This window comes from Callithrix jacchus, chromosome 7 (assembly GCF_049354715.1).
Source record: "Callithrix jacchus isolate 240 chromosome 7, calJac240_pri, whole genome shotgun sequence".
NCBI lineage: Eukaryota > Metazoa > Chordata > Mammalia > Primates > Cebidae > Callithrix > Callithrix jacchus.
In genome coordinates, this window is record NC_133508.1 from 81,571,916 (window position 1) to 81,584,436 (window position 12,521).

The 12,521-nt window shown below is 43.2% G+C and overlaps 1 protein-coding gene across 3 annotated transcripts in view; it reads right to left on the bottom strand.

The window, feature by feature from the left end:
* The window catches only part of EIF2B3 (eukaryotic translation initiation factor 2B subunit gamma), a 129,961-nt gene that overhangs the window by 5,323 nt on the left and 112,117 nt on the right, over nt 1-12,521 (bottom strand). For all 3 annotated transcript variants that reach the window (XM_035251257.3, XM_002750746.6, XM_078331555.1), the window contains one exon: nt 11,108-11,211. In XM_035251257.3, coding sequence (XP_035107148.1) covers nt 11,108-11,211 — 104 coding nt within the window. The remainder of the gene's footprint in view (nt 1-11,107; nt 11,212-12,521) is intronic.

Sequence of the window (12,521 nt, forward strand, 5' to 3'; positions counted from 1 at the left end):
TGTATACACTAATAACAAACTAGCTAAAAAGAAATGAAGAAAGTAATCCTGTTTACATTAGCCACAAAAAATTACCTAGAAATAAATTTAACTGAAGACTTGAAAGACCTCTATAACACTTGATGTTGGTGATTTGCTGATTTAACCAATTTCAGAGCTGTGTGACCTTGGGACTTCTCGCTATGTATTATAGTAAGTTTTCTTTACTATTTAAAAAAAAAAAAAAAGACCAGCCTGATCAACACAGAGAAACCCTGTTTCTATTAAATATCCAAAATTAGCCAGGCATGATAGCTCATGCCTGTAATCTCAGCTACTTGGGAGGCTGAGGCAGGAGAATTGTTTGAACCCGGAAGGCGGAGGTTGCGGTAAGCCGAGATGGCATAATTGCACTCCAGCCTGGGCAACAAGAGTGAAATTCCGTCTCAAAAAAAAAAAAAAAAACACATTGAGGGCAGAGATGGAATAGTGTAGTTAGGATTATTTCCCCAGTGTCTAGCATAGCTACTGCCACATGATGATTTTAGAGGTTTTGGGTAATGACAAAGATAGGATATGATAGTGTAAGAGGAAAGCTAAGCTGAATGGAGATGAAGGCTGGTAGAGAAGTTTAGGGAATCATGAATCTGGAGAGCTGGATAGTTTACTGATGAATATGTTTAAAGTTGTCCAAGATGTTGTAGGAAAGTGAGGGAGAGGAAAGGAAGACTGTGAACCATAGGCCAAAGCTCTTAATAAATGTAGGAAAATACCCTGGAAGCTGACCAATGATAGAGTGAAAGGTAAGAAGAGCTATAGAAAACTTTCATGGAAAAAGAACTATAGAAAGAAGGCAGTGAGCCAATGGCCTGGAAGAGGCAGGGGGAGCCAGGGAACAGAGACTATGTATCTGGCATGATGGGGCTGATGTATTTTCACGGCGATTCAGTAAGGTGAAGGAAATCTGTAGGGGCACAACAAGGAGAACTAGGCCGGGCGTGGTGGCTCATGCCTGCAATCCCAGCACTTCGGGAGGCCAAGGTAGGTGGAATGCCTAAGCCCAGGAGTTCAAGACCAGCCTGTGCAATAGACACCACCTCTACAAAAAATAAAAATATTAGCTGGATGTGGTGGCACGTGCCTGTGGTCTCAGCTACTCAGGGGCTGGGGTGAGAGGTCATTTGAGCCCGGGAGATTAAGGCTACAGTGAGCTTTGACTGTTCCACTTGCACTTTAGCCTGGGTGACAGAGCAAGACCCTGCCTCAAAAAACCAAAAAACTAAGCAGGGCTAGTGATGCTTGGTCAGGGATGGGAGTAGGCTCCAGTAAATACACTGGAAAATCTCTGGGCTAGTATTAGGTTGGGAAAGATCCTAAGGGGAAAAGTACAAGGGAAGATGATAAGTTGGGAAAATAGCAATGGGATAGAAGGCAAAAACATGTCACAAATAAAAAGGTGCGCTGTTGGAAAACTAAAAAGGCTTCCTGCTGGCCAGGAGGATTTGACCTATGTCAAGTATATGTCAATACCTTGACCTATATCAGGTCTACTTTCATGGTCAAAGAACTAATGACTCTGGCCACAGGAAAGAGATTCAAGTTCTGTCACTGACTGTAAGAAGAGACTTAGATGAAGCATACTTTTAGCAGTTAGTGTTTTTTAGTTTTTCTTTTTCTTTTTAAATGGAGTCTTGCTCTGTCATCTAGGCTGGAGTACAGTGGTGTGATCTCTGCTCACTGGAACCTCCGCCTCCCAGGTTCAAGTGATTCTCCTGCCTCAGCCTCCCAAGTAGCTGAGATTACAAGTGTGTGTGACCACACACAGCTAATTTTTGTATTTTTAATAGAGACGAGGTTTCACCATGTTGGATGGGCTGGTCTTGACTCAGGACCTCAAGTGATCCACTTGCCTTGGTCTCCCAAAGTGCTGGGATCACAGGCGTGAGCCACCACCACTGTACCTGACCATTTTTTAGGTTTTGACTGTTAGGTGGGGGCCTTTCTACTGCTTGAGAAGGTCAAATTTGGCTGCCAGTATTTTTTGCCAGAGATAATCAATGAGGGTATTGGGATGGGGTGAGAAAAGTCAGAGTTGTTATAAAACGGCTTGTTTTCTTGGTAGTGCTAGAAGAAGGCAGGGAGGCCTATGCTGGGTTATGAGTCATATTTTGGGAGAAAAAAGACTGCTATGGATGTGGTGACTCTGTAATATGAAAATGATTAGAATTTGGAGAGGAGACTGCATTATTTCTTAGGATGAACATTTTTTCCTGAAACCCCTTCATGTGAGGAAGACTTTGCCATCTATTGAGCTCTTTGCTGGTAAGGACATGAGTTGTTGATGTTTGCCTAGGTCATCCATAGTAACAAGTCTTGAGTTTGCTTTCACCATATGGCTCAGTCTCAAAAAAAAAAAGAGAAGTAATAGCAGAAAAAGGCAACTGGCCAGGAAGTTCCTGTGGCAGGAGGGCACTGACCACTGTGTTGCATGCATGGGTACTTCCAGCAGAGGACAGAGAGAAGGAAGTGCTGGGGTTGTCCAGTTTAGAGTCCCAAAAAGGTGACTTCCCTGCACTCCTCCTTCAGCAGGACCATTAAAGGGTTTCCTTGAAAAAGGTAGACACATAGTGTTAATTAAAGGCAGAGAGCCCAGGAGATTATGAAGCCCATCTCATAATTGCATCCATCTCACAGAGGCCTTTCTTGGAACCCTAACTTTCTACCCTGAAATCACTCAAAATATGTTTCATGGATCCAAAATTCATTCATTTACTCTTCCCCTCATCCCCCTGAGCATTTACCATAAATCAGGACCTGTTCTGAGAGCTAGGGATGAATATAGTTATGGGACAATTGATCTTGAGGATCTGGGAATCTACTATCATGTAGATATCATCTACTATCAAAGATTCATGGATAACTGCCACAAATTGTGAAACATACTTTAATAAAGGTGTGGCAAAGCTCAAGGACACAGTGGAAGGAATGTGTAGTTCTGCTACGGGGAGTCATGGGAAGAGTCAGAGAAGCTTCTACATAGGAGAAAACACTTGGTCAGAGTCTTTAAGAGAGGAAATCTAGAGAGGGCCCATGTAAAAGCATGGCGAGGTATAATGGCATAGTATATATGAGGAATTCAGTCTCTTGGTACACTCAAGGAGTAGTACATATATCTGTCATTTAATTATATGTAATTATCACAAAAATTTTCCAAGATAGCTTTTATTATCCCAATTGCTCTAAGAAAGTCTGGGGCTGGGCGCAGTGGCTCACAAATGTAATCTCAGAATTTTGGGAAACCAGGTGGGGGGCAAGGAGTTCAAGACCAGCCTGGGTGACATGACAAAACCCTGTCTCTACTAAAAATACAAAAATTGGCCAAGTGTGGTGGTGTGCCCCTGTAGTTTCAGCCACCTGGGAGGCTGAGGCACAAGAATCACTTGAAACAGGAGGAAGAGACTGCAGTAAGCTGAGATAGCAGCCTGGGTGACAGAGCAAGAATCTGTCTCAAAAAATAAACATTAAGCCAGGCGTGTTGGTTCATGCCTGTAATCCCAGCACTTTGGAAGGCTGAGGTGGGCAGATGCAGGAGGTCAGGAGTTTGAGACCAGCCTGACCAATATGGTCAAACCATGTCTCTATTAAAAATACAAAAATTGGGGAGGACTCAAGATGGCGCTGTGAGAACAACCCAGGATTGGAGCTCTTCTCGTTGAATCCGCAAACGGTGAGTCAGAGCGGCATTTCCAGACTGATCTTTGTTGCCCACAGAACGGGGAAACTCCCAAGTATAAAAAAGACACGGGACGCCAGGCAGTAGGTCTGCCTGGCAAAGCCGGCAGCCGGGGCGGCGGTGGCCGGCCCTACCCAGTAATCCCCACAGGGCGCGCTTGTCCAGGTGCCCTGTTGAACCGGCAACCTGAAACTTGAGAGGGCTGGACTTGAGACTGAACGAGACTTGGACAATAGGCCAGCCCAGGGGATTGCAGGGATTGGGATACCCAGTGGGACGAACAAAACCGCGATTTCAAACTATCCCGAGCAGACGGTCCGAGACGTTCTGTGGGGGAGGGGCGTCCACCACTACCTAGGCAACCCGCCCCAACTGAGATACACGCCCACTGCTGAAGCAGCCAGCCGTTGCCAAGGCAACCCGCCCCAACTGAGATACACGCCCACTGCTGACGCAGCCAGCCGTTGCCGAGGCAACCCGTCCCTACTGAGATACACGCCCACTGCTGACGCAGCCTGCCGTTGCTGAGGCAACACGCTACAACGAAGAGACTCCGCCGCAGGGCGTGGCGGAGACCACAGCAGAGCCGGCAGGAACAGCGCGAATCACACAACAGCAGGGCGGAGCCTCGGCAGCCAAACAGTGGCTAGTCTGCCTTCTAGCTGGGCAGGACACCTGATCGGACATCCAAAAATAAAGCCCAAACCCCTCAACATAGAGCATTTGAGAAAAAAAAAAAAAAAAGGGGGGTTTTAATGAGCTCTGTTGCAGCAGAATCAAACATAGCAGCCTAACAGCCCTGAATGAACAACAGAGTGCACAGCTCAGCAATTAAACCCCTATAAAGTACAAACTGTCTCCTCAAGCAGCTCCCTGACCCCTCTATATCCAAAAGACTGACATTAGGCAGGCATCATCCTGGGACAAAGAGAGCAGAAAAAGAAACTGGTAGCATCCCTCGCTGTGCCACAGCTACTAGAGGTGCACCCCAGACAAGCAGGGTCTGGAGCGGACCTCAGCAGTCGTACAGTGAAGGGGCTAGACTGGTAGAAGGAAAACCAAGCAACAGAAATAATTCATCATCAACATTCTGGGTGTCCACTCAGAGACCCAAACGAAAAGTCAGCAACTACGCAGACAACCAGCGGACAAATCCACAGAGATGGGAAGAAACCAGCGCAAAAAGGAGGAAAACACCCAAAACCAGAACACCTCGCCTCCTAGAAAGGACCAAAACTCCTCACCAGCAAGGGAGCAAAGCTGGACGGAGAATGACTGTGACGAAATGACGGAATTAGACTTCAGAAGATGGATAATGAGAAACTTTTGTGAGCTAAAAGATCATGTATTAAATCAATGCAAAGAAACTAAGAACCTTGAAAAAAGATTTGAAAAAAGATTCGAGGAAATGATAACAAGAATGGATACCTTAGAGAGGAAAATGAATGAATTAAAGGAGCTGAAAAACACAATACGAGAACTTCGCGAAGCAAACACAAGTTTCAACAGCCGAATTGACCAAGCAGAAGAAAGAATATCTGAAGTCGAAGACCAACTCAATGAAATAAAACAAGAAACCAAGATCAGAGAAAAAAGCACAAAAAGGAATGAACAAAGTCTCCAAGAAATGTGGGACTATGTGAAAAGACCTAACCTAGGTTTGATAGGTGTACCAGAAGGGGACGAAGAGAATGAATCCAAGCTGGAGAATACTCTTCAGGACATCATCCAGGAAAATTTCCCCCACCTAGCAAGACAAGCCAACACTCAATTGCAGGAAATACAGAGAACACCACAAAGATATTCCGCAAGAAGAGCAACCCCAAGGCACATAATCGTCAGATTCAACAGGGTTGAAATAAAGGAGAGAATACTAAGGGCAGCCAGAGAGAAAGGTCGGGTCACCCACAAAGGGAAGCCCATCAGACTCACAGCAGATCTCTCGGCAGAAACACTACAAGCCAGAAGAGAGTGGGGGCCAATATTCAACATTCTTAAAGAAAAGAACTTTCAACCCAGAATTTCATATCCAGCCAAACTGAGCTTCAGAAGTGAAGGAAGAATAAAATCCTTTGTGAACAAGCAAGTACTCAGAGATTTTGTCACCACCAGGCCTGCTTTACAAGAGCTCCTAAAAGAGGCACTACACATAGAAAGGATCAATCAGTACCAGCCATTCCAAAATCACACTGAATGCTAAAGAGCTTCAACATAATGAAGAATCTACAACAACTAACAGGCAAAACAGCCACTTAGCATCAAAATGGCAGTATCAAATTCACACATAACAATATTAACCCTAAATGTAAATGGACTAAATGCACCAATCAAAAGACACAGACTGGCAAATTGGATAAAAATCCAAAACCCATCAGTGTGCTGTATCCAGGAAACCCATCTCACATGCAAGGATACACAAAGGCTCAAAATAAAGGGATGGAGGAAGATTTACCAAGCTAATGGAAAGCAAAAAAAAGCAGGAGTTGCAATTCTCATCTCTGATAAAATAGACTTTAAAGCAACAAAGATCAAAAGAGACAAAGAAGGCCATTACATAATGGTAAAAGGATCGATACAACAAGAAGAGCTAACGATCCTAAACATATATGGACCCAACACAGGAGCACCCAGATACATAAGGCAAGTTCTTAATGACTTACAAAAAGACTTAGACTCCCACACAATAATAGTGGGAGACTTTAACACTCCACTGTCAATACTAGACAGATCAACCAGACAGAAAATCAACAAGGATATCCAGGGCTTGAACTCAGACCTGGAGCAAGCAAACCTGGTGGACATTTACAGAACTCTCCACCCCAAATCCACAGAATACACATTCTTCTCAGCACCACATCACACCTACTCTAAAATTGACCACATAATTGGAAGTAAAGCACTGCTCAACAAATGCAAAACAACTGAAATCATAAGAAACAGCCTCTCAGACCATAGGGCAATCAAGTTAGAACTCAGAATTCAGAAACCGACCCAGAACCGCACAGCTTCATGGAAACTGAACAACTGGCTCTTGAATGTTGACTGGGTAAACAACGAAATGAAGGCAGAAATAAAGAAGTTCTTCGAAACCAATGAGAATGAAGACACAACGTGCCAGAACCTCTGGGACACATTTAAAGCAGTCTCTAGAGGAAAGTATATAGCAATAAGTGCCCATATGAGGAGAATGGAGAGATCCAAAATTGACACCCTATCGTCAAAATTGAAAGAGCTAGAGGAGCAAGATCAAAAAAACTCAAAACCCAGCAGAAGACAAGAGATTACTAAGATCAGAGCTGAGCTGAAGGAGATTGAGACACGAAAAACCCTTCAAAAAATCAATAAATCCAAGAGCTGGTTTTTTGAAAAGATCAACAAAATAGACAGACCACTAGCCAGATTGATTAAAAAAAAGAGAGAGAACAACCAAATAGATGCAATAAGAAATGATAAAGGGGAAATCACCACAGATTCCACAGAAATTCAAACCATCATCAGAGAATATTACAAACAACTATATGCGCATAAACTAGTAAACCTGGAAGAAATGGATAAATTCCTGGACTCCTGTGTCCTCCCAAGCCTAAACCAGGAGGAAGCTGAAACTATGAATAGACCAATAACAAGGTCTGAAGTCGAGGCAGCAATTAAGAGCCTACCTCACAAAAAAAGCCCAGGTCCAGACGGGTTCACAGCCGAATTCTACCAGACACACAAGGAGGAGCTGGTACCATTCCTTCTAAAACTATTTCAAACAATCCAAAAAGAGGGAATCCTTCCCAAATCATTTTATGAGACCAACATCATCCTGATACCAAAACCCGGCAGAGACCCAACGAGAAAAGAAAACTTCAGGCCAATATCCATGATGAACATAGATGCAAAAATCTTCAATAAAATATTGGCAAGCCGATTGCAACAGCAAATCAAAAAACTTATTCATCATGATCAAGTAGGATTCATCCCGGGGATGCAAGGCTGGTTCAACATACGCAAGTCTATCAACGTAATTCACCACATAAACAGAACCAAAAACAAAAACCACATGATTATCTCAATTGACGCAGAGAAGGCATTTGACAAAATTCAACAGCCCTTTATGCTAAAAACCCTCAATAAACTCGGTATCGATGGAACGTATCTCAAAGTAATAAAAGCTATTTATGACAAACCAACAGCCAATATCATACTGAATGGGCAAAAACTGGAAGCATTCCCTTTGAAATCTGGCACTAGACAAGGATGCCCTCTCTCACCACTCCTATTCAATATAGTACTGGAAGTTCTAGCCAGAGCAATCAGGCAAGAAAAAGAAATAAAGGGTATTCAAATACGAAAGGTGGAAGCCAAATTGTCTCTATTTGCAGACGACATGATAGTATACCTAGAAGACCCCATTGCCTCAGCCCAAAAACTCCTGAAACTGATAAACAACTTCAGCAAAGTCTCAGGATATAAAATCAATGTGCAAAAATCACAAGCATTCATCTACACCAATAACAGACTTAAAGAAAGCCAAATCAAGAGCTAACTGCCATTCGCAATTGCTACAAAAAGAATAAAATACCTTGGAATACAACTCACGAGGAACGTAAGGGACCTCTTCAAGGAGAACTACAAACCACTGCTCAACGAAATCAGAGAGGACACAAACAGATGGAGAAACATTCCATGTTCATGGTTAGGAAGAATTAATATCGTGAAAATGGCTATACTGCCCAAAGTAATTTACAGAATCAACGCTATCCCCATCAAGCTACCATTGACTTTCTTCACAGAACTGGAAAAAACCACCATGAACTTCATATGGAACCAAAAGAGAGCCTGCATAGCCAAGTCAATTCTAAGCAAAAAGAACACAGCGGGGGGCATCACACTACCGGATTTCAAACTATACTACAAGGCTACAGTAATCAAAACAGCATGGTACTGGTACCAAAACAGAGATATAGACCAATGGAACAAAACAGAGGCACCGGAGGCAACACAACATACATACAACTATACAATCTTTGATAAACCTGACAAAAACAAGCAAGGGGGCAAGGATTCCATGTTTAACAAATGGTGTTGGGAAAACTGGCTAGCCATGTGCAGAAAGCAGAAACTGGACCCCTTCCTGACACCTTACACTAAAATTAACTCCAGATGGATTAAAGACTTAAACATAAGACCTGGCACCATAAAATCCCTAGAAGGAAATCTAGGCAAAACTATCCAGGACATAGGAGTAGGCAAGGACTTCATGAACAAAACACCAAAAGCATTGGCAACAAAAGCCAAAATAGACAAATGGGACCTAATGAAACTCCACAGCTTCTGCACGGCAAAAGAAACAGTCACTAGAGTGGATCGGCAACCAACAGAATGGGAAAAAATTTTCGCAGTCTACCCATCTGACAAAGGGCTGATATCCAGAATTTACAAAGAACTCAAGCAGATTTACAGGAAAAAAACAAACAAGCCCATTCAAAAGTGGGCAAAGGATATGAACAGATACTTTACGAAAGAAGACATATATGAGGCCAACAATCATATGAAAAAATGCTCATCGTCACTGGTCATCAGAGAGATGCAAATCAAAACCACATTGAGATACCATCTCACGCCAGTTAGAATGGCGATCATTAAAAAATCTGGAGACAACAGATGCTGGAGAGGATGTGGAGAAAAAGGAACACTTTTACACTGTTGGTGGGAGTGTAAATTAGTTCAACCATTGTGGAAGACAGTGTGGCGATTCCTCAAGGCCTTAGAAATAGAAATTCCATTTGACCCAGCAATCCCATTACTGGGTATATATCCAAAAGACTATAAATCGTTCTACTATAAGGACACATGTACACGAATGTTCATTGCAGCACTGTTTACAATAGCAAAGACCTGGAATCAACCCAAATGCCCATTGATAATAGACTGGATTGGAAAAATGTGGCACATATACACCATGGAATATTATGCAGCAATCAGAAATGATGAATTCGTGTCGTTTGTAGGGACATGGATGAATCTGGAGAACATCATCCTCAGCAAACTGACACAAGAACAGAAAATGAAACACCGCATATTCTCACTCATAGGTGGGTGATGAAAAATGAGAACACATGGACACAGAAAGGGGAGTACTAAACACTGGGGTCTATTGGGGGGAAAAGGGGAGGGACAGTGGGAGGGGGAGGTGGGGAGGGATAGCCTGGGGAGAAATGCCAAATGTGGGTGAAGGGGAGAAGAAAAGCAAAGCACACTGCCATGTGTGTACCTACGCAACTGTCTCGCATGCTCTGCTCATGTACCCCAAAACCTATAATCAAATAAAAAATAAAAAAAAAAAAAATAAAAAAATAAAAATACAAAAATTAGCCAGGCGTGGTGGTGCGTGCCTATAATCCCAGATACTCGGGAGGCTGAGGCAGGAGAATTGCTTGAACACAGGAGGTGGAGGTTGTAGTGAGCTGAGATTGCACCACTGCACTCCAGCCTGGGCAACAGAGTGAGACTCCATCTCTAAATAAATAAATAAATAAATAATTTTTAAAAAGAAAATTCTAAGGGCTTAGTGATTATAAATTTAACTTGATGCATGGTCACTGAGTTGCAGAGTTGAGATATGAACCCAGGTCTGTTTGACTTTAAAGCCCAAAAGGAAGGCATGTCACTTTAAAAAAAGGGAAAGGGCAAGTAATGAAAGAAGGAAAATGATGTGTCTTCTACAGAATTGGTGGAGTTAATTCCTTCAGCAACTCTCCTCCCCACCTTATTTTAGGTTTAGGAATAATATCAAAAGCAGTCAGTCATTTTTATTATTATTTTTAAGACAGGGTCTCCTTCTTCTGTCACCCAGGCTAGAGTACAGTGGTTCGATCTCAGCTCACTGCAGCCTTGACCTCTCAGGCTCAAGCAATTCTCCTGCCTCAGTCTCTTGAGTAGCTGGGACAACAGGTGTGTGCCACTGTGCCTAGCTAATTTTTAAAAAATTTTTTTTAGAGATGGATTCCTGCTATGTTGTCTAGGCTCAAGCAATCCTCACACTTCAGCGTCCCAAAGTGTTGGGATTATTGGCATAAGCCACTGTGACTAGCCCCCAAGAACAACTGTATAGTATTGGTGCCAACCTGGGCCATTAGGTCTATTGGTATGTTTTCAAATTTTTGATATTAAGGTGGCATACATGTATAAGCTTGTCTGTAAGATGAATTCCTAGAAATGAAACTGTTTAAGTCAAAGTTAAAAAATTTGACAGTGATGTCAACTGCTCTCCAAAGATGGCTTTATCAATTTATGTTTTTGCCCGCAGTGTATGTATGTGCTTGTTTCCCACATCCTCACCAGTATTTTGGCATTATCAGTGCTGGTATGAGAAGGAGAAATGGAATTTGTGATTGTAATCTTGTTTACCTTTGGCTTCAATCCTCTGGCCACTTCCAATCAAGCAGTCCTTGATGTCTGTACCCTTCTCGATCACAGCATTGTTGCAGATGACGCTGCCTTGGATGTTGCTTCTGTAACATAGTAGCCAAGTTAGGGAGGACCCAGGGCTTGCATCATCATCCTCATTACTATTGGTTGGGAGTTCTGGCTCCTCCCTAGGCCAGGAACAGCTGGGCAGTCTAGTTAATGGCTACCTGCCTCAAGTTATCAGTGGAAGACACAATTGTAAGCCAAGGGAGGACCTGGCTTCACAGAAGTCCAGATTTGGGACTATCCTCGTAACAATCTTTCTCTAAGGCCTAAAAAGAAGATACTCTGACTTCATTCAGTTCCTTTTTTTTTTTTAGACAGGATCTCACTGTGTCACCAGGACTGGAGTGCAGTGGTGTGATCATAGATCACTGCAAGCTCTACAACACCTGGGTTCAAGTGATCCTCCCACCTCAGCCTGTAGCTGGGACTACAGTGCACACCAACATGCCTGGCTAATTACTTCAGTTCTTTAGGACCCCAGAACCTAGAGGTCTAAATTCCATCCAACCTCTTCTTTGTTCTGGGGCTGGTCCTTAGGCTGACCTATCACTGCTGCTTCTCATCTGGGAGTATATACCAAACTTCACTTGAGGCTCAGAAATCAAGAATCCTCCTAGGAGATCAACTCTGGAAACAATAGGCTCCCCACACTCTCACCACAGACTCTGGTTAAGCAAAGCCATACTCATTAAAAATGAAAAAAAAAATTTTTTTTTCAGATAAGGTCTCGCTCTATTGCCCAGGTTGGAGTGCAAGTGGTGCGATCTTGGCTCACTGCAGCCTCTTTCTTGTGGGTTCAAGCGATTCTCCTGCCTGAGCCTCCCAAGTAGCTGGGACTACAGGGCCACCATACCAGGCTAATTTTTGTATTTTTAGTAGAGATGGGGTTTCACCATGTTGGTCAGGATGGTCTTGAACTCCTGACCTCAAGTGATCCACTGCCTTGGCATCCCAAAGTGTAGGGATTACAGGAGTGAGTCACCGCGCCCGGCCTAAAAAACTTTTTTTAAGAGATAAGGTATTATGTTGCCCAAGCTGGTCTTAAATTCAAGCTCAAGCAATTCTCCTGCCTCAACCTCCTAAGTCTCTGAGACTACAGGTGCCCATCACTATGTCTGGCTAAAAAGGATTTTTTTCAAAACCAATTCCATTCCACATAAAAAACTATTCCAGACTCTAAAGCATACCCCAAGAGCAGCACCACTTGCTCATAGCATTTAAATGTATTTAAAAAGCGGCCAGGTACAGTAACTCATACCTGAAATCCTGGCACTTTGGGAGGCTGAGGCAGGCGGATCACCTGAAGTCAGGAGTTTGAGACCAGCCCGACCAATATCGTGAAACCCCG